We start from the raw sequence: 23,162 nt of genomic DNA on the forward strand, positions 1-23,162 counted from the left end.
TGGGGTTCCTGTTGAACCCCTGAAACAAGGCTTTCAAATTGCCATTACTGATGTGGCAACAGATACAAGAAACGTTTTCATTTTCCAGATATTTATTTCTGGAACTGTACAACAGGTATTAAAATACAACAAAAATACAAAAGAATGTTAAAAAAAAAAATCAGTGTTTATGTACAAATATTAAAATCAATGCAACAGAGGTCCTTCTGAACATATCGGATATTAAAGGTTGTTCTGATTGTCACTAGTTCATGTCAGGGTATCCACAGGGAACTTAATTTTAGATGGGGAAAAGGATCATCACAGGTGCTCTTATGAGGAACAATTATATTTTAACAATATAAGTGGTATTGATTGCAGCAATTAAGTAAAAACACAATCTTAGCAGACAGTCTGGAAAATATTATGAAACTTGATCAAGGTTTGTTAGTTTGTGTTTGGTTATTGTCCTTTTTTCTCAAATCAACTGTTTCCTTACGTGAGAGGCAGAAAACCAGAGACTTCGGTTAAATTAAATATGTTCCCCCACCCCCAACTAAAAATGCACACAATTATTGATTCACAGATACATTAAGCAACTAGAGGAAGCAATTGCACAATTCAATGACCTAATTGTACAGACAATCTTCAGCAATATTGTACATCCTTCAAGTAAAATCAGCTGAGCGAGCACGTTGGATGGGCCTTACAAAACCAATATGCATAACTAAAGCATGACAAACGTACGACTATACTGGCAGCACCAGTTCTACATCTAATGAATAGCCTCTTCACATTCCCTGTAAATAACCAGCAACCAAAAACATCTACCAAAACTGCAATAACGCATCATGGATTTTTGGTTTGTTTACATGAAAATATGCTTTAAAAGACAAATAATTCAACAGTTTCCCATATGAATTGTGCTTTAACATGTTAGAATTAGAAGGCAAAATAGATTCTTCACATCCGCAATTATCTTCAACTAATCCTAGAATGCAAGTGTTTTTAAACTAGCAAATTTGAACAGAAAACAGCAAGTCCAGCATTAAAGAAAAATAAAATTAATAAATAGCTATTTTACATAGGAGACATCAGTGGTATACTGCGAGCCACATTAGGCATGCACAAAAAATTACTGTACACAGCAGAATAATCTGAAAACAATACTGAAATAGAGATATAGAAAGATATGCATATTTACATACATTTACAAATTATTGCCTCAAAGAATTACAAGTAAACTGCATCAGATTGCTAGCTCTGCAAATTTAAGAATAGATTAGACCCAAGTTGCTAGCTTGAATTTGCTTTCTCAACCATTTTCTGAAGTTTTGGTCAAATAATTAATAAAGTGTCTGTACAACTTGCTGACAATCAGAACTTTAGACTAGAAACTAAATAGTCTCCATCTATATTGAGATCCCAGCAATGCATAGATAGATTGGCTGAATATATTACTGCAACAGCTATGGAGGATGGATATGTTCACTTATGTGCAACTTGTATAAGCATTCAGTCATCCTTTGTGTAATTATTCTTTCACTGTAAACTTAGTTAAACATACAAAAAGCAAAACAAAAAGATGGCCATATTTCACAAATGGAAATGAAGACAATTAGAAAAACTTCAGCTACAAATGTCAACTTGAAACACAATAGTAAGAGGTTGACCACATGTTGAAACATTTTCCTTACCTAATAATACAATTCAGATAACATAAATGACACTCCACCATATTAACAAAACTACTTTCGTTCACTGTGTAAACCTCTTAAAATCTTTACTAAAGGAACACTCTTCCATCCCAAAGTGATATCAATGCAGTTCACAGTATGGAGAATAAATGCACTCCCCTTCAAATTCTGGATCACTATGCCCCAATTATTCAATACATGCAGGCTGTGAATAGTTCAACATTACACAACCACAAAAGTCAACCATATGAGCAAGTGATATTACCCAAGCTAGTGGAAAGCATATCCGATTTAAAAATAGTTTCTTGTAATGTAGACATGGTCTGGGGAACCATTCCACAGTTATATGGCAAGAAATGTGAACTATTGTGTATCTAGGCAGTGCCGACATTGGCTTCTGGCAACAATATTTTAGTTTGAAATGCTAACAAAATAAAATGCCATGGTAGGTATTTAAGATACTTAAATTCCAAGTTCTAAAAATGCTTCATCAGATAATTGCATGCTGACAACATTGAAAGCAGTCAACTTTCCCTCCACACACCCCTCTTCTGCTAGACCCTGCTAGCAGTTTTGCAAGTTAATGGCATAAATTAGCAAGCCAGAAGTTGCTAGTTGAAAACGCTACATTTATACATGAAAAGTATTTTTAAACTGGTAAAACTTTTTAAACAAACTTTTTGTTGGCATCTTACACAAATTAAATGCAATCCATAAACCAAGCTGACATCACAAAACACTAAATTCTACTTCAAACACTGGAATGAAATGTTTAAAAAAAAACAGAAGGATGAAATGCAATAATTTTATATAACTGATGAACACTGCATTTCAAAGCAGGACAATTACCTGCATGATGCAGAGGGAGAAATATTTAAATCAGTTGCTACAATGCAAAATTAGAATATCGCCTCTCATACACATCTAATGGGCTTTAAATTACACGTTTTTTGAATGTGGACCATTCTGGATAATGCCATGGCTATACATCTTTGAAAACGTGCGACTAGAAGAAAAAAAACGTGTAAAACAGCATGTTACAATCATCAAAGCTGTGTACTAAGTCTAGTCAAAATAAATTAATAATAGCATCAATAATCATGCTGTGAAAAATGCCTTGAGGCAGTAGTAGCAATGGCCAGCAATCTTCAAACAATTTCAGAACACAGTATTTTCATACTGTAATGTTGCATATCAACTCCCTTGTGTAGGCTTCTGCAAAGTTGAGCTTGTAGTCTTGTAAACTGAAGTGCTTTAGTATGCCAAGCAAGGGACCCATAAAACGTACTAAAAACAACAATATCCTTACAGGTTAATGCAGTTTAAATTAATGCACACTCCAATCTTGCCTTCATAAAAAATGCTACATTTGACTAATAGTCTCAGGCCTGGTACCTATAAACACGTGCTCTAACACACCCATTTGGGAAGAAGCGCTTGGATAAGAGGAAGCCAATCCACCAACTTCGGAAACCTCTGTGCTGGGTAGGAAATAGTGATCCGATGTTGATGTGCTTGATCCAAAAATAATGAAGCAGAGCATAAAGCGGTACCAAGGTTCCCCACTGAACATAGTAAGCTAGTCATGTCCATGGACTAAAATAAAATAATTCTTGATAAAATCAAGATATAGTTCTGTACATACAAAGACATCACTGATGTCATAGTGTAAAATGTTCATCTTCCAGTGAAAGACTAGGAAAACCAAATCAAATATACTACACCTACAAAACCATGGTTTGTACAGTTTGTGGTGGGTTTAACCAAGATTAAAGAGCTGTGTGATGTAGCTTATGGGAGTTCATAAAACTATTCGTTTCACTTGTAGGTAAACTGAAGTCCGCTACAGACACCGCCATTTTGGCACTGGAGATATGATGGGTGTGATTTTCGAAGCCCATATCCAGGTTCTTAACAGACACATCATTCAGGAAGGATTCAGGGACAGCGATTCCCATTTTTAATCTCTTTGAAGGTCTTTCGGTCTCCTCACTGCATATGTTCATAGAATTGAGCTCAGAGTGATAAAACCCAGCATCAAATAAATTATAACATTCATTTTCGCCATTCGTAGGCAAGTTCATCAAGTCTTCGGTTACAACAGGCACATGATTGACTGGTACTCTGGGTAAATTCTCCAATGGGGGAAAGCCATCCGTCAAGCAGTTCACAGCAGTTGACCCATTGTTGGTCAATGCTAAAATAGAAACAAACATGTGATTAGGATGCACAAAACAAATCAACATACTTCATACACTCTTACAGGATTACTTGGAGTAGAGCATTAGAACAGCCTAACCTAGCAACTCTGAAGTATATTCTTTAATCAGCACTATTTTCCAAAAACATACCACAGTTGTTAGCAGATGATAACATTGGAAAACTAAAATTGAGGTGCCAGAAAAGAGGTCACCTCAAAACTGGAAGTGAGCAGTTAGGGCTTAAACATAAAACAAATGTATATATTTTAGTAAGATCTTGGGGGGAGGGCGGTGGAGGGGTTAGATCTTTCTTTTTTTAAATAAGAAAGCATAAAAATTGATACTTAAAAATAATCCAACTGTCAGAGGGAAGTCATCTGCATGAAAGCTACAAAATCACATGGTTTGGAGAACGCTCTCTTTGTTTGACAGATACTGCCACAATCTCGTGGTGACAGCAAAACTGCTTCTGTAATGTTTAACCCCCCCAATGTATGTGGATACTATAAATGGGATGTACTTCCAAATTACTGCCAGCCATCACCTTCATTTCACTGCATAGATCTCCCTCCAACTCAATTGTACGATAGGCCACCTAGAGACCAACAAACTCATGCAAGGTAAAGAGGAGCATCATGCAAGGTAAAGAGCAGCCACCCCTTTGGGCTTTTGCCTATAAGAGGTGGGATTAGAATCCCTTGGGATATGTACTCGACCACATAAGGCCTAAATTAGGGCAGAAGTCAATTTCTGGGGTCAGATGTATAGAAGGCCAACATAGTTGAGTGACAGGGACAACTGGGAGCTGTAGCCAAACCAGTTCAAGGTAGGTGGACGAGTGGTGTACGCCAAGTCTCAAGAGGTGCTGAGCTGGTTAAGGGTTTTCAATGAAGAGTTTCAAGTGGTAGAGGACAAGTTATTCTAACTAACAAGTGTCCCCAACTTTTGGAGTGCTTGCACGAGCAAGCAATGTAGAAGCCAGACTGTCGTAAAAGTTTGGTAACTTTTAGGAGGGAGTTAGGGGGTTCAGGTAAGTTCTGTCACAACTATCCCCTCCTACTCCGATGCTTCTTAAAACTTTGCAGATCTGACCAGGGTCCAAGGTCGCTTTTCCCGCCTTCAGCTACGGTCCCTGATGCCCAAATGCTTGTGAAAGATCTTCAGGTTGGAGAATGCAGAAAAATTCAATACAGGGCCCCCCTCAGCACAGGATTGGATGCAGGAAAACAGTTATGGATGACGGCCAGCGATTCAGGGGTACACACTAGCCTCGGTTGGACTTTTCCTCCCATCTTGGGTCCCCTTGATGCTTGAACCACGATATTTGGCAGAGATGAGTCCTGTAGCACAAGCTGTCGATCCCCTAAGTTGCAGGTCAATGTGGAACTGCAACATTTGCAAAAGGGTAGCCCAAACTCTGAACTGGGTAGCCACTGGGTGATCCAGGGTGCACTTCTGAGGGCTACTTCTTCGCATGACTCCCGAGCCGATGTCCAGAACGGATGCTCCCTCGACTGCAAGTGTTGCAGCTGTATCACAGGACTGCTGATGATCACCTTCAAGACACGGCTCTTTCAGGCCAGCAGCAGATGTTGGTCACCAAGCCTTTCTCCAATGAGTCCACAGTCTCTTTAGACGTCTTGCACTTCAGGTTTCTTCCAGGAGCCCTCTAGAATGGGTGCAGCAGTCCTATTATCCAAAAAGCAGGCAAGAGTCAGAACTCCCACACTAGCCAATCAAAGATCTGGCTCGCACACCCCCCCCCCCCAGCAGTGATCCAACCAGGACCACTGGTGACACAGCTCAGGCATACCATTCAGACACACTGTTAGGCAAGATTATATGCAGTTCCCTTTGGGTGCACTACAACCACCCTGACCTCCTGGCAATAGGAACCCAACCTTTGGCACAAGTCTGTACTACACAGGTTGTTAGTGTGGTCGAGTATTCAAATAAACTCTTACACACAAGGCTTCTTGATTAAACAATTAATTTGTCAGTTAGATTAAGCCTTCAGAAGGGAGCAATATAAAGCAACACACAAATACACTACAAAAATACACACTTAAGTTTTCTAAATCAGCAAATATCCACTTGGGATGGCTCACAAGTGACTTCAATAGCTAGGGTGTTGTGGACATTAATAGATCACGGTCACATTTAGAATATACGAGAGGAGTGTCAAAGAAAAGAGGTTTCAGAATAAGACAAGTATTCACACAATTATTCTTAACCAGGTAAGTACTTTCAATAACTGTCCACCCCGCCCCCCCCCCCCAATGCAAAGTTAGTTAACCCTTCCCTGGAAGGAAGGCAAAACACATGAGGAGAGAAGAGTCATTCAGGGAGCCAGGCCAGCCAATGTTAAATTAGCAAAAGTCAAGGTGAACTGAAGCACTTCTTGCAGGTGAGTAACAATGTTTTAGAAATCTTTGTAGCAGAAGTAGAATCAAATGTAGGATCACAAGCTGTTCGGCCTGTGGGTAGTAGAAGATGCAAGCAACTCTACCAGAGCAACCGAGACAAGTCTCAACTGAGATCAAGCAAGGTGGCACAACAAGAGGCAAGTTCTCTCAGACTGTACAGTACCTTTAGACTGAAGAAAGGTGCAGCAGGTGCTTCTGTTCCTGTGCAGCTCTACAGATCCTGGTGTTCTTGTGCCTCAGTCGTGCGGACAAGAGGGAGGACTTCTGGGGACTCCTGCAATGCAGTGGGACTGTCCACAACCGGCAATATTCAAGCAAGTGGCACTTCAGGGTTTCAGCTCCTTACTTCTACCGCAAATAGCAACACTGCGGTTTCCTGGCTGTCGAGATGGGCTTTTCTAGCATCTGGGGTCCCCCCACACTCTGTTGAGGGAGCTCAGGCTCGGTCGGTCCTGCTTCCTGTGAGTCCGGAGGATCTTCCTGGAGCTCTTGGCCAGCTTAAAACCAACACACAATCTGGTGTTCCTCTCCCTGGCTATTCGGTACCAGCAGCAACTGCAGTGGAAATTCAACCAGCTTCGAGAGGATGTCCAGGTGGCTTACTTTGGAGTTGATTGGTCCCACAAACTCAAAAAGGGAGAAGTCCTTGAAGGGCTTCTCTACTCGAAACAGAGTTTCTGCACAGCAACAGGGCTTCACCTGGCAAACTAATGGTCCAGGAGTTGCAGCAGGAGTCCTCTTCAAGTAGTTCTTCGTCCAGTGGTCGACTCTGCCTTCCAAGCAAACAAGCCTTGATTTTTATGCAGATTTCTCCCATTCATTCCAGCCTAGCTGTCAGTCACCCAGCCGGCCAAGAGTTTATGCTTGTCTCCAAGCAGACTAAGAACAGGAAGTTTTGGGCACCTCCCTCTTTTCCTGCCCTCGCCAGACACCCTGGAGCCAGAGGCTGGCTTCACTCCTGAATCCCGCTAAAGAAAAAATGAATGAAGGGACCAAACCTGGTCTGGCGCGCAGAGCACATTTCAAGGAGGACCTTTCCACAGAGAAATGGCAAAAAAAGAAGACCGGGGCCATTTGGGTGCTTTACTGCAACTGCAAACGTAGCCCGCGGTAAATGCACATCACAGTAGTTAAAAGTAAACCATTGCCACCAGCCATTCATTGAGGAAAGGGTAACAAAATTGTTACATGAGAAACTAGACAAAGGGGATACTAAGTAACCCCTCCTGCACCCTGTTATAAGATAGTGTATGCTGGGTCTAGAAAGTTACAAATGTAAGTAAAGTCAATTTTACTTCACTGCTCTTGGAAACAGTAGTTTATCCAAGAGAAGGTATTTCAATCTTTGGGAAATCTGAATGACTTACCTTGGTTAAGCATTGACAGGGGTCTGCATGATCCACAGTTATGACCAGGCTTATTAGGTTTGGGCAGTGGTATAACTGTCGCTTCTCTAAAGGACTCTGGCAGCCTACCCACTTCATACACTTCATTCAACATTTCTAAAAGCGGAGGAATCACTTCATCCTTATATGTTTTATAAAATTCGCTTGGGAGTCCGTCAGTTCCTGGGGTCTTACTAGTAGGCAACTGTCAACTTCTTCCAACTCCTCTAAGGTAATCGGGGCACCCAGCTCCTCCCACTCTTCGGCACCAATCTGCGGCAGTCCTATATCTTCCAGTGCAGTCACTGTCATCTCCATACAGGAGTCTATAATACTCCACAAATTCTTAGTGGACACCCAACAGGGAGTTAACCAAGCTCCCATCCTCCCTCGTTATTGTCCCGATTGTGGGCCTGGGGGTTTCACTTTTATATAGCCATGCCAGGACCCTCCCTGGTTTATTCCCTCCCCCCCGCATGCTGTCTCTCTGTATACTTCTTATAGTTAAGATTGCACACTCTCTCCCAGTGCCCTGCACAATTCTGCTGCAGCTTAAGTATTCTTTCATTATCTTTCTTGGTGTTACCTCCTTCCCTTAGTGCCATTTCTAGTTCCCTCTCTGTATCTTGCAGTTCAGCCTGGATCCCTCCTTGTAGCCCTTTGGACTTACCTATAGCCACCCCCCTCATCACCACTTTAAAGGCCTCCCAAAGCATACCTGCTGTCTCTACGCTGCCAGTGTTTATCTCAAAATAGTTTATTTCCTCCATCATATCCTCCTGGAAGATGGTGTCTTTCAGCGCCTCTGCTCCGAGGCGCCATGTCGGGATCTTTGCCCTCGGGGGTTGGTATTGCCATCTCAGGATTAGTGGCGAGTGGTCTGAGAGGACCCTCGCTTTATAATCCGTTTCCGTTATCTCAGTCATTAAATCTTGCGTGGCAAACATATAATCCAATCTAGTGTGCAAATTTTGTGGAGCTGAGTAGTGCGAATACTGCCTCTCCTGGGGGTTATGTGCCCTCCATACATCCACAAACCCGAAATCATCTAACAGCGTATGCAGCGCTTTGGAGGCTGGGGTGGGTCTGTCCGTTTTTCCATCTGACCCATCTACCATAGGGTTTAACACACAGTTGAAGTCTCCTCCCCAGATCACCGCCCCTCCCAAGCACGTACTAAGTTTGTTGCATATGGTTCTGAAATATGCCGCTGTGTTTTCATTCGGGGCGTACATGTTTATAATGCTCATCTCCCTGTTTTCCACCAGCCCTCTCATCATGACCATCCTCCCCTCTGCCTCCACCGCGGAATGTAACAGTTGGAAAGGGACATGTGGCGCAACCCAAATGATCACCCACCTGGCATATGCCGAATATGATGCTCCTGCCACAGCCCTCTTCCATTTTTTCTGGATCATCTCCATCTTGTCTTGTGTAAAATGGGTCTCCTGCAGCAGGGCTATGTCTACTTTCTGTCTGCGTAGGTATAGCATGACCGTATTCCTCTTTAGCTAACTATTGAGCCCTCTGACGTTCCAGGTAATTATTTTAAGATCCCCATGGCATATCACGGTCCCTCTTCTCCCCCCCACCCCCCCAAGTGCAGTCCATGACCAAATACATTCCCATTTCATGCAGGCTCGTCTCCCAACATGAACTGCCCCAAACAACAAATACCGCAAACTTCTCCATCTCCCTCCCTCCCTCCCTCCCTCTCTCCCTCCCTCCCTCCCACCTCCCTTCCCTGCCCCAACTCACTCCTCCATTTCCTCCCGCTCCAACACCCTACCCAACTGTCACCCAGCTCCATCCCTGGATCTCAGGCACTCCTGCATCTAGCCCTTTTCTGGCAATTGCCTTTACTCACGGCTCAGCACGGTGAGATCGCCCTAATGGCGGCCCTACTATTCTAACTCTTGGGGGTAGGTCTTCTCCATCTTGCCACTCCCATTTGCTTCCATATAAGCACGCTTAATTCTGCCCAATTTACATTTAATATTCTAGTCCAACAAGCCCAAATGTCTTATTGCAGTTTTCAATGTTACCTGTCCTCACCCCGCCCTTGTTACCCATGCAACAATCCCTTCATTTTTCACCAGGTCCCCCTCCTTCTCCATCCTTGCATTCTACATAATATGACCCCCTCACTTATGATCCTCGTGGTATTTCTGCTCGCCTTGTTCCGGATAACCCTGCATATCCAGCCATGCTGCTGCGTCTTCCGGGGTACCAAAAAAGTGCGCCTTACTCTTGTGCAGGACCTTGAGCTATGCAGGATACAAAAGCATGTACTTGATTCCGGCCATACGCATTCTCCTTATGATCGCCACATAGTTATAACGCTGTCTCTGTACCAACATGGTGTAGTCAGGGTATGCCGTAATGGTTGCAGATGCCCCTTTGATCGTTCCACCTTTGCGAAAGTACTCCAGGATCTTCTCCTATCTTTGTAGTTCAAGACCTTTGCTATTATCGCCCGAGGGGGGGCTCCAGGTCGTGGTTTCCTCATTAGGGCAAATCCTTGGGAAAGTTTGTCAGCCCCCATTTCTTGCAGGATCAAATTTCCCACGTAGTCCGTGAGGTCCTGGCCTTACTCTCCCTCCGGTAGGCCGACCACCCGAATATTGCTCCGTCTCGCTCTCCCTTCCGCCTCCTCCACACGGTTCTCCATGTTGGCGACCTGTTGCTTCAGAATGTGGACTTCCTTTGTGTTACTTGTGCTGGTTTCCGTATTGGTTTTCACTGTACTTTCTAGGCCGCTTGTTCTTTCAGCAAGCACTCTTACATCTTGTCGCAACAGGTTGACTTTTAGCCCAACCGCATCTATTTTGGTTTCCAAAGCATTTCTTAAGTCTGCCATCGCTGTACCCCAGGAGGCCTTCAACTCCGTAATGGCTGTTCGAATCAAATGATGCTCTTTTGTCGGGGAGATCTCTGCAGGCGTGGCTTCTGCACCCTGTACCGGGGTGGTCGGAGTCTGTTGTGGCTTGGCAAAGATGTCCATAGTGGGTTGCTTACTCTTGGTCTTGCCTCCTCTCACAAACATTGTGCAATCCTGACTTTGTGCCGAGGCCCAGCTTTTCTGTAACGTGCAGGCCCGGCTTCCCCGTTCCTCCATCTTCGTGGTTATAGCACGCTGTGGCACCGCCAAACCTGTGCGTCTCTTGTGCCTTATCCCAGTCCACTTCTTGAGGGCTACACCTCTCTCTCTCTCTTAGGCAATCCGTTGCAGCTCACTCGCGCCATGAACTGCTCGTGCACTGTGTTGCGGAACGCTCCCAGCGAACCCATTCTATAGCGCCAGTGCAGTTCTCTTAGCCGCAGTTGCTTCCTGCTTCACTTTCCACCCACTGCTCTCTCCTTGTGAACCTCTGTCTGCCGTTGGGCCTACCTCGTCCTCCTTTGTTTTAGCACGCCGGCCATTTTGTCTGGGGTGTCGCACCGCAGCCACAAACTTTCAGTTGATCTTGCCAATCTTTCTGCAGTCATTGAGGACTCAGCTCTGCATCAAACCTACCCCTCGCCTTTACACATCCAATATTATCATTTTGAGCACAAACATGCCTTTATTAGCTTATTTTCACGCAGGATCATATCAGATCGTCGGGAGCAGCTCGGAAGACACGTCCTACTCCATTGCCCACTAGCCACACCCCCCTGAGCAGCCAGGCTTATTTTACGAGGGGTAATGTATTGACTGGTTTCATTGCACAGCTCACAAGCATCCAATTAAACATTTACATAAATATTTATTTATACACAATATTTAAAGCATTCTATAAAAAGCAGTAATTAGCTGTAAAATTAATCCCAAGGTAGGATTCAATTCAAACAGCGAAGGAGGAACAAGCTACTTACCTGTAACTATTGTTCTCCAGCATGGGTCTGGCATGGATTCACATGCTCCTGAATAGTCCCCTGCCAGGCTAGGAATCTTCGCTAAAAGACAAAAGTTACACTTTCACTTACAAACTGTATTTCTCTAAACCAATCGCTGTACTCTGGGTCATACTGCCTCCAGCCAATGACTACCCTCTCCCAAGGCCCCTCCTCCGGCAGCCATCTTCAGATTTCGTAAGCACGTAAAGTGGCAGTATGACCAAGAAGAGCCGCAGAGGGGTAGGAGGGAGGGTTTGCATGTGAATCCATGCCAGACCCATGTTGGAGAACAATAGTTACAGGTAAGTAACTTGTTCCTTCAGCCTGGGGTCTGGCATGAATTCACATGCTCATGAATAAAGAATACATAGCAGTACAAAATTACACAACCGCGGGAGGAGGCAAGACTCAACAGAAGCAATTACTTTTACTTCCACTTCCAGAACAGGCTCACCTTCAAGCAAACAGGTTGCGTAGCACTGCTTGGCTGACTATGCACTCCTCTCTGGAATCCCTGTGGACGCAGTAGAATCTCGTGAAGGTGTGCATGGGCCTCCACGTAGCAGCACTGCAGATGTCCCGCAGGGGCACACCTGACAGGAATGCAGTCGTTGCAGCGATCGCTCAGGTGGAATGGGCTCCGACAGCCGTCTACTCGCTGATGACAGTGCGTGATGCAGCCGGAAAGCCACCTTGAGATGGAAGCCTTGGACAAGGCCTTCCCATGGGTAACATGACCAAAGTTCACTAAAAGGCTGAGCCGTCTTCCAAAAACTTTTCGTGTGTGCCTCATAGGACTTCAGAGCACAAGTCCAGCAAGTGCAAAGGCCTTTCACCCGGCGGCAAAGGTTTCGGAAAAATCACGGGCAACACCAAGGGCTTGTTGAGATGGAATTCCGACTGAACCTTTGTCATGAAGGAGGGATGTGTCCGCAGCACCACCCTCCATTTGTGAAAAGTCAGATATGGCTGCTTGCAGGATAGGGCCTGGATCTCATCGACCCTCTAGGCAGAGGTAGGCAAAAGGAAAGCCGTTTTCCATGAGGAAAGAGGGGCCTGATGCACAGGCTCGAAGGGGGGACTCCATGAGCCTCGTCAGCACCACGTTGAGTTCCCACGCCAGGGCAGGAGCCTTCACCAGCGGGAACAATCAAAACAGTCCTTTGAGGAACTCCTTGATGAGACAGTGGGACCAAAGGGAAGATTGTACTGCGATCAGATGTAGTGGGAGATAACCGCCATATGCGCCATCCCCGCGTTGGCCAAGAACACGTATGGAAGAATCTGCAGGGTTGTGACCCTCAGAGGGTTGGTCTTCTGTGACTGGCACCACATAGCAACACACTACCACTTGTGCCAGTAGCACAACAACGCTTGGGCCTTGGCAATGACCTCTCTGCAGTCCACCGGCAATTTGTATCTTTGAACTCTAGGGCTGCAGGAGGCAAGCCCTCCGGTTCAGCGATCCTGGTTTGTGATGCAGGATTGTGCCTCCTCTGGTGAGCAGGTCCATTACCACTGGCAGCTTGACCGGAGGCATTTGGAGGTTGCCGCTGCTGCAAAAAGCTCCATCTGGGTCCTGCCCCACTTGAGGTAGATGCGATCCATCTGATCCTGCCTAAGGCTCCTACTCGTGGCAGGTGCGCAACTCTCTGCTGAGGGAGTCAGCAATGGTGTTCTTGACTCCCGCCGGGTGAAAGGGGATGAGGAACATCTAGGGGTCAATGGCCCAGTGCCACAACTCCTGCGCCTCTCTGGAGAGCGCTGTGATCGGGTGCCCCCCTGCTTCCTGAGGCAGAACATTGCAGTGGTGTCTGTGAAGATCCTCACCACTTTTCCTTTCAGGGACGCAAGAAATTACTTGAGGGCCCAAAACACTGCCCACAGCTCCAGGATATGGATGTCGAGATCCTTGTCCTCCAGCAACCAGAGTCCACAGGCCTCTGGCGTGCCGACATCCGTTGTGGGCTCCCCAGCATTCAAGGGAAGCATCCATGGTGACTGTCTCCTGGTATGGGGGATTTTGAAACCCTGGGTGACCTTGGAGTGAACACCCCCACCACCTTATCACCCGACGGAACTCCTCGTCGAGAAGCATCTCGTCTGCAAAGCTTCCGGACACTTGTAACCAGATACTCCTGAATAGCTTGAATCCGTAACCTGCAGAGCCGGATAAGGTAGATGGCACAACAACATTATGCCGAGCAGCGACTTGAGGTCCGCACTGTGACGGTCTTCAGTGACAAAAGCCATAGAACCTTCCCCAAAATGGCCGCTACCCTCTTCCGAGGTCGACACCAGGCAGGAGACTGCTGTGCCTGGCTCCCAGAAGCACAGCATTCAGCGATGGAGTCAAGTAGGACTTCAGATAATTTCTGGAAAATCCCAGATCCGTCCACGGTCTTTGCTGTGTGCTCGACAGCTACTTCCCTTGACTTGACCCGGATGAGTTGTCGAGGTACGGGTACACGTGCATCCCCTGTAGACGTAGATGGGCCGCCACTGTTGCCAGGTACTTCTAACAGTAATGCTTGCAGAAAGCCGAGGGAGAGGCCCACGTGGCCGCCCTGCTTATGACTTGACAAGGGACATGGCGCTGGAATGCAATGGCCGTTACCTTGGCCCCCGACTGCGTGGGCATGCATGTTGGCTGGGAGCGGCTTATGCCGTTTCTCATACCCTTCTTTGATGGCAGAGACCAGCCAGCGGGATATGGAAGCCCTAGAAGCCCGTTTGTCTCTTTCGGAGGCTCAAGACCAGGCTAACAGGGCGTCCGATTTGCGGAAGCCCTTCATCCTGTCCAAGTAGAATTTCAACACACATCCCGACATCCAGGCAGTGCAGCACTATCTGCTTCGTCCTTGAGATTGGGAAAAAATGTAGGAAGGACTATTTCTCGTTCAAGTGGAAAGCAGACAGAACCGACTTGTGAAAGGTAGTATATGGTTCCGAGGCGACCAGCGCCTGGATTTCGCTGACTCTACGAGCTGAGGCCAACTAGTAAAGCCATCTTGATGGTGACCAGCCTGATGTCCACAATGCCATTGGCTCGAACGGTTTGTGCGTCAGGGCGCCCAAGACTATGTTAAGGTCCCACACCGGGTGCGGTCTCTTGACGGGCGGGTAGAGCCTTGCGAGTCCAGTCAGATGTTTGACGATAGGATTGGAGGAGAAGATACCTTCCTCCGAGTTCCTGTAAGCCCCAATGGCTGCGAGGTATGTGCGGCAGGTGTCCACCTGCACGCCTGAGTGGGCGAGGTGTGCCGAGAAGGAGATCACATCGTCCAAGGTGCACGCCAGGGGTTGGGGGGTCGATTTGAGTCTGCCCAGTGGCAGAATCTGGTCCATTTGCTTTTGTACAGGGCCCTGGTAGCCTTGCTACTGGCACCCTGTATTGGCCTGTGAGAGGCTGAGGTGCCAAAGCATTTCCTGTTCAGGTACCATACTGAGAGAGCTAGTTTTCCTGGCGCCGGGTGGATGACTCTGCCCCCCCCTGCTGTGCCACAAGATGTGCAGGGCCCGTCGGAAGGTGAATCAGGGCCACTTCCGAGAGATTGAGCAGCTCCGAAAAACCATGGCCTGGCCGGCCACCATCGAGCCATTAGAATGAGGAGTTGGCGAGACTCCTTGATTTTGCAAATTACCCTGAGAATAAGGGGCGGAAAGGCGTAGGCTTTCATGCCGGTCCACTGGAGGTAAAATGCGTCGCCCAGAAAGCCGAGGCCCTGACCTTGCCAGGATGTGAACTGGGGGGCACTTCTTGTTGTGCCAGGTGGCAAAGACAACCACCTGGGGGTGACCCCACCTTTTGATCTCCTGAATAACAAGGTTGTTTAGCTGCTACTCGTAATTGTCGGCCCCCAGCCTGCTGAGCCTGTCCGCTTCCAAGTTTGTTTCCCCCAGGAGGTGGACTGCCGTGAGGTAAATGTCGTTTTCCAAGGCCCACTTCCACATGTTGATAGCCAGTCTGCACAGAGAAGGGGAGGATGGGGGTGGGGGGAGATATGGTGCCGCCCTGCTTGTTGACGTAGTACATGCTGGCCGAGTTGTCTGTCTGGATGAGGACAACCTTGCCCCTGAGAAGTGGTAGGAAGGCCCTGAGCGCCAGCCAGATAGCATTCAGCTGTAGCCAATTGATTTGGTATTCCTGCTCCCGTCGAGTCCAGGTGCCGTGGGCCGAGAGATCACTCAGGGTGGCTCCCCAGCCCTCGAGCGAAGAATCCGTGGTGATGGTGGCCTGCGGAGTGGCCGATCGGAAGGGCTTGCCCAGCCGTAGTTTGCAGTCTTTTGACCACCAAGTTAGGTCCCGGTGGAGAGATGGAGGAACGTTGATCAGCTTGGATTGAGAGCCCCGCTCCTGGTTTCACGAGGCCGCGAAGTGCAGCTGAATCCTGCTCAACCTTAGTCTTATGTGCGGGACGGCTAATAGGACCGCTGCCATTAGACCCAGGAGATGTTGGTAACACCATGCTGAGGTCACTTCTCTGATGAGGAAGTGGGTGGTCGCCCTCTTGATAGCCGAGATTTTGTCCTACCTTCTGGGAGCAACTGTCCCAGATGAAGCCCAAAAATGTCAGTCTGCGTGGGTTGCAGCGGCGAATTCTTAAAGTGCAGCGAAAAGCCCAGATCGTGCAGTGTGTTCATAAGGGCATGGGAAGAGTGGTGAACCGGTTCCGGAGATGTAGCCCTGACGAGCCAGTCGTCGAGGTATAGGTAAATGTGGAGGCCCTGTGCTCCGAGGAGGGCCGCCACTGCATTCATGTGTCTGGTGAAGACACATAGGGCCAAGCTGAGGCCAAAAGGAAGTACCTTGTACTGAAAATGGTAGCCCATGATCCTGAACCGGAGGAAAGAACGATGAGGCCGCCTAATCAGGACGGCCAGGTACACGTCATTCAGGTCCAGGGATCACATCCAATCTCCCTTGTTCAATGTCTCCGCTATAAAAGCTGGCTTAACCATCTTGAATTTTTGCATGGGTAAGAAGAGATTGAGGGTGGAAAGGTCCAGCACAACTCAGGACTGCCTGGTTGTTCTTCTGAATGGCGAAAATCCTGGAGTAAAAGCCAAAGCCTCGCTGGGAGGCTGGGACTTCCTCCACTGCCTGGCTCTCTACAAGCGACAGCATCGCCACCAGAAGAGTTGCTGTCCCAACCTGTGGGAGTGGGGGGGCAGGAGCGAGGAGAAGCTGGGATAGGGAGGCGATAACCCATGGATACTACGGAGAGGATCCAGGGTTCCGTGAAATTCTGGCGCCAGAAATGTGCATGAGAGCAAGCCTGCCCCCCACTGGAGACATGTGGACCCGAAGGGGTGTGTCATGCCTTCTTTCCCCTCGGAGGCTGTCACGGAGGAAGGGGACTGGAAAAAGCCCTTACTCCCAACCCCCTTCCCCCTTTTTGTTGCTTGCGCCGGTTCTGCGCCGGCGAGTTGTCCGGCTGCCTGGATCTATGTTCCTGGAAGCCTCGGAACCCTCCATACGTACGACCCCTCTCGGAGCGCTGCTGAAATTGGGTGTACGATTTGGGCGTGGTCTAGGGAAGGATGGATAAAAACTTGGACATTTGTGAGCGGGTTTTCTTTATGTCCAGCTCTTCGTCCGTGGAGGAGTGGAACAGCCCCCCTCCATCCTTCCTCTCAAACGGTAGATCTAATATGCGTTCCTGGACATCGGGTTGAATTTTGATGTCCGGAGCCATGCTGTCCTTCTCGTGTCCATAGCAATGCAGATGGCACGGCCAGAGGTGTCAATATGGGCCACAGTGGATTCCATGGGATCATGCGCCACCAGCTTAGCCTCAACTAGCCCTGCCTTAAAGCATGATTGGCTCTGGGCAGGGAGTTCCGGAAGGTTGGCGGCAGCCAGCATGGCACCTGTGTTGGCCTGACGAAGATGCAAGGATGCGTTCGAGTAGAGTTTCTTGCCGTATGCCTCCAAGATCTTCTCCTTGCCTAGTAGCGCCGCAGAGGAGGCGGCTGAGGACAACAGGCTTGGAGTACAGTGATGTTGCAGCGATCACCGAGTAGTGTGGCTGAGGATGAACCGAGGGTAAGAGCGTATCCCCCCTCCATCTGCCTGTACTTGGTGTCCAGGTGTCGATTGACTGGCTGGGCTGAATGGGCCTTGAGCCAACCCTTCTTGGCCAGGGAGACTACATCGGTTTGCATTGGAATCCCCTTTTTGGCAGAGGGGCGTCACGTGAGGACTTCCGCCAGGACCCCCTCTGCCGCCTGCTCGACCTTGGACTGGGGCAGGCCCAGATACTCTGCCAGCCCAGAAAGACGGTTGTGGAAGGCCCTTGCTGAGGATGGCGTGTCCGGATCATCCTTCTCATCCGTATCCTGTGGATCTGGGGGATCCTGAGGAGGAGGCGTAGTAGTAGTAGTTGACACCGGAGGCTGGGATACTTTGACAGTGCCCGGAGGCTGGTACGGAGCCACCCGAAGAGTCAGCTGGGGAGCCGGCTACACCGGGCCTGGAGCCCAAGCGTAGAAGTCTGTGGTGCCGCTAGCATTGCAGGAAAGACTTCTCTGATGGCGTCTTTGATGATAACCCCAATCCGAGGTGACTTCACGATAACTTCTTCACTGGCCGAGGCCATGGCAGGGGGTGCTGATGGGGTAGCGGGGCGCTGCTGCGTACCCTGTATATATGGATGCAAAGGAAAGCTGCCCTGCGCAAAAGAGGGGTAGACTGTAGGCCTGCACAAAAGAGGGGTAGACTGTATGCCACGTACCTGGTTGAGGCCGGGCCCACCTTGACACTCGTTCGCCAAATTCCTGGAATGGCGTCTGACGGGTGCCTGTCTGGCGCGGCGGCTATTTTGTCGAGCTGCCTGCCACGTGCCTGTGATGTGTTGCTCAGCACATTGGGCCCGGCCTCGTCCAAGACTCTTGCGTGTGGATCACAAGGCCTACCCTGCTCCTCAGGCCTAGGCCCGGTAGGTGTGGCACCTTTGAACCAGGGGTCGGTAGAGTTGCATTTAGGCGCCCCCTTGGACATATTGCTGGTATTCAGGCGTAGCCCCTCGGACATGGTGCTGGTACAAGGGCGGAGCCCCTCGGGCGAAGATCTGGTGAAAGAACATTCCGGTCCCTCAACACTGTCACCGGGAGGATCTGAAGATCCCTCATCCAGGTGGCCGGAAGCTGCAACTGCCTAGGTGCACGTGCTGGTAGGAGGACCTGACCGGTCCCTCCTGAGAAGGAGTCTCCCTTAGGGGGTGCGATGGAGAATATCGGCCCTACCTTGGGCCTAGATCGATGTTTCACAAATTTCTTGAGGTCCTCTGGAGGCGACTTCTGGAAGAGCTCTCTCCACCTGGCAAGTCTGTTCTTCAGCGCTTTCGAAGACAGCGAGCCACACGCTGAAAAAGCTTGCCAACCGCGGTCTGGACCAAGGCAACGTAGGAAGAGGGCGTGGCAGTCTGAAGTTGGGAATAGCCCTTTGCAGGCTTGACACCTGCTGAACCCTGTAGAAGTCGAAATGCGTCAGGGAGGAGCGTGATGCCTGCGGACAGAGTACCTGAATGACAAAAAGAGAAAAAAGAAGACAAGGAAAAAGTGTCCGTGCGTGGAAATACATCGCCGAAGCCAAACCCAGGAGCGCTGGTGAATTTGGCCCATTCCCGTCGACGCGGAAAAGGGGACCGAGGTGTGGCGCCGGAGGGCGGAGACAGGGCAGTGCATGCTCCCTGGGCCGCACCCCTCTAAATTTAAAGGGGAAGGTTTTTTCTGGTGAAAAGGGTTCCGTCTCCCGTTCCTTGGAAGGGACGCCCATACAGTATGGAGGAAAGGGGACGGGACGTAACAGTTCTATTTATATATACCAACTTCGAACACTCACATTTTCTAAGACTAAGCCGAATGTTGAGCTACCTTTCCTCCACTGGGTCTTGCGTAACCTCAGTGTCTTCCCGATTTACCATAAATAAGGTGGCCTCCCAAAAACCTGTCTCCAGGACTGATTTGGGAAATTTCTCAACGGGGTGTGTGTTGGTGTGGGGGATTGGCAGAAGGGGAAAAAAATGTAAAAAATCACTACAACTCAGTGACCATTTCCTGGTGTTCCCAGCTTTGTGGGCACAAAATAAACAGTTAATAATATCTATATTGGAATAAAAGGTAAGCACAATACTCGATTTGACATTTTTCTGGGGGGGCTAAGAAAGTAAGTGAAAAGTTAAATTGATAAATAAATGAAAAGCTCTTTTTTCCACTTACTATAAATACCTGTCAAATCGTTTGTAGCGATAGAGCTCAGAATACTGAACTGAGTGTCAGGAATGTTTTCATTTCTACTGTTGGGATTCAAGGTGGAAGAATGTTCCCCAACTCCCAGGGCTTCTGCTTCATCTACTAAACGATCCATGTAGTCCCTGTGAAAAGATAAACATTAAGTAAAGTGTTGGCAACAGAATTCTTAATTTATCAATCTCCCAAAACATACATACTGGACAGGAATAATCGGGGAAACCTTACTTACCTGCAGCAGGATTTTATCACCTTGCATCCGTTTGAGAACCACACTTTGCATATCTCGTTTGAGCTAGAATATTACAATATGTTTACTGAACTTTATACTAGGCTCCAGCATGGGCTTTTCAGTAATAGCCATGTATGATTGTTAGGACAGTTTTTCAACTAAGGGCTTCGTAAAAGCATTCAACTGAGGCAGTACAAGACTCCACTCTTAGTATAAGGCTGTACCACCTGAGTTCAGGGTAGCGTAGACAGAGCAGCCAGGCTATTTTAGGAGGGAGAGAGGGCTGTAGAATCAGTACAAATGAAATTGTAGTACCAATGGAAAGAAACACTGAAAAACTGTATTGTAAAAATACATGGTTTATTTAAATATAAGTAGGCCCAGACAAATCTTAAAAAGGGGGCGGAGGGAGGCAGTACTCGCATTACACATAACCACCGTTATAAAAAGACACCACTATGCTTGAAGATGCACAAACCAAAGCATATAACCTTATTTGGAACCCATAACAGGAGCACTAGGGAAGCCAAAACCAATAGTTACTTTTAGATTACTTTCAGTAATACCAGGGTAGTAAAGTTGTACCGTGACGCTCAGCAAGAAATCACAGTCCTATCAACTGGACAATATACTTTTCTGATTTAGTAAAACAGATTGTAGGAACAGTATAAACCTATTACTCTGATTAAGGCTAACAGTTATTCTAGGGTAGTTGGCCCTTGGGGTGTAATATTAAATTACAGTTGCTTTTTAGTTCGCGACTAAGGGAAGTAATAACCAACTTATTTTAGGATGACAATTATACTCCAGGTAAGTAAAACCTATACACTTTTTTACAGGAGCTATAAGCAACTTAAAGGCAGGTGTAAATCTAAGACTGTCTAAAACAGACCAGAGAAAGCTAAACCCAGTGTTACGGGTTATGAATGACCCAAGGCTATTCTAGGTAGGTAAAACCTAATGCAGACTTATTCTGTACAGGATAGCAGCAGGTAAGCGGAAGCAAGACCCAGTTGTGAAACTTGCACACTAATTCTCTGAAAGAAATAGTTAAGTATAGGTGAGTAAAATAACCTTATAATTTTTGTAACTGTTCACTCTCAGAGTTGGTTACCAAGAAGTAAGTAACTTTTAAACAGTTATTCTATTTTGTAGGCAAAATGCCCAATCCTTTAAAAGTCTTTCCCTTATGCTTGGAGCCTGAGTGAGTGTTCTCAGTGGCAGAAGGGGGCAGGGGCACTAGGGTCTAGTGTCCAAAAGGCAGTGTCAGGATAGGTTAAGTAGTAAAAGTCAGTTCCTAAGGAAGACTGTTCAAACAGGCGAGTATTTTACTATGTTAGTTGAGGGTCCAGGGGCTTCACAGAAGACACCCTAGGAGGATTGCAGCAGTGGGCCTGGGTGAACTGACAAGAAGCCACACAATCGAAGCAAACACCCCAAAACTACACAGGAATCACAAGAGACTTAAGGTAGGTAAATGCCCAAGCCAACAGTACCTCAGCAGAGGATTTTGCAGCAGGGCGAATTCAGGACCTGCAGCAAAAAACCTATTCTGTGGATTCCTTGTCGTGGTGACTGAAAACAGGAACATGAAATAGACTTTGCAGCAGGGATCAATGTGAGAAGTCTATATGCAAGGTTTTCTTGCGGCTGGATGTGGCTTTGGATTTGGCACCTTTTTCAGGAGCACAGAAGACAGAATATCACTTGTTGTTTACAAGGTCCAGCACTCTGATGAGGGGGACACTTCAGACTGGAATTGTGCCTTTGGCGATGCAGCAGGATGCCCACCAAGTTTCAACGAGATTCAGAATTTGGAAGACTGCACCGCACAATGGCTCGAGGCCCCAGGGTATTGGAGCCAGCAAGGTTGCAGCACAGTGTGAGATGGCTCAAAATGCAGGTCTTGAGTCTAGTGGGTCTCCCCAGGCTCTGGGTCAGTGTCATTACTTTCGGAGTCCCCAGGTTGATTGGAAGAAGGGCTACAAAAGGCTCTGGTTACACAGCAGGCTCTCTGGTCACTGAAAATCATCTCAGCTGCTTTTCCTTCATCCTCTTCGGTTTTGGTTCCAGGGGTTGACTAACTCTTCAGCTTCCAGGTGCAGGCTCTTATACAGAAACCCAGCCAATCAAAACAGCCTTGCAACATTCAAACTTGGGGGGTTGGCAGTCTTTTCAGAACAGCCAGCCTTCCAGTTTGAACTGGAATCTCGCACTCATGCTGGACGACAAAGGGCTGCAGAGTTTTGGACTCCTCCCTCGCTTCCTGCCTTCAAGGACACTCTGGAGCCTGGGTGTGGAGTCGACAGGACTCCCGCCTGTTAGGGAGAATTCTCATTTCTGTGCCAATTCCCTTCAACCTTAGAGACCCCCAGATTTGTGCTTGGTATAATGTGTTTATCAATAAAGTGGTATAGTTTATATTTTTATATGTATTTTTTCTTCCGTTATGTGAAAAGTTTATTATGTAAACTAAATGACATTAAAGAAATTATTAATTTGCTGGATTTAAGGACTTAATTTTTATCTTGGATTGAGTGACCTTTTTCTCATTCTTATGTATTTTTGATCTGATTTGGACTCAGTGTTTTTTAGTTTTGAAGTCTGACAAACTCCATAGGCATCACCTTTTGTATTGTGACACGCAGAACCATCAGTGCAGCGTCACAGAGAAGTCCTTTGGATTTCTCTTGAGGCTTAAATACCTTCTCTTGGAAAAACTACTGCTCCAAAGAGCAGTAAAGTGAAATTGACTTTACTTACCTATTTTTCCTATGTAGGTCCAGTATAACCCATCTTATGTGGCAGTACTGGCGGGTTACTTAGTAGCCCCGTTTCCTACTTAAACGTGCAACATTTTTTATGTTACCTTCACTACATTTCATTGATGGTGGCAGTGGTTTCATTATCCTACCATTGTGCGTTTTTACCGCAGGCTGAAAAATCAGCTGCAGTATTGCATCCATTTTGTCATCGACTAAGATTAAAATAATCACAAAGGAATTACCCGCGTCATCCAGGGGACAGAACAAGAAAGTACAAAGAACACTAAAATGTCGAAGAAATAAGACAAGCCATTTTGGTAAAATAAGCATCCATGGGTGCCTTTA

General features: G+C 47.2%; 1 protein-coding gene across 4 annotated transcripts in view; it reads right to left on the reverse strand.

Moving 5' to 3' along the window:
• Window positions 1-74: 74 nt before the first annotated feature.
• MIER3 (MIER family member 3) overlaps window positions 75-23,162 on the reverse strand; it is a 465,034-nt gene continuing 441,946 nt past the window's right edge. For 3 of the 4 annotated variants that reach the window (XM_069627309.1, XM_069627311.1, XM_069627310.1), the window contains exons 13-14: window positions 19,791-19,945; window positions 75-3,873 (exon numbers count right to left, since the gene is read on the reverse strand). In XM_069627309.1, coding sequence (XP_069483410.1) covers window positions 3,446-3,873; window positions 19,791-19,945 — 583 coding nt within the window. In that variant the 3' untranslated portion in view covers window positions 75-3,445. The remainder of the gene's footprint in view (window positions 3,874-19,790; window positions 19,946-23,162) is intronic. The other variant, XM_069627312.1, reaches the window with a different exon arrangement.

This window comes from Ambystoma mexicanum, chromosome 6p (assembly GCF_040938575.1).
Source record: "Ambystoma mexicanum isolate Mex_15411 chromosome 6p, UKY_AmexF1_1, whole genome shotgun sequence".
In the NCBI taxonomy this organism is placed as follows: Eukaryota; Metazoa; Chordata; class Amphibia; order Caudata; family Ambystomatidae; genus Ambystoma; species Ambystoma mexicanum.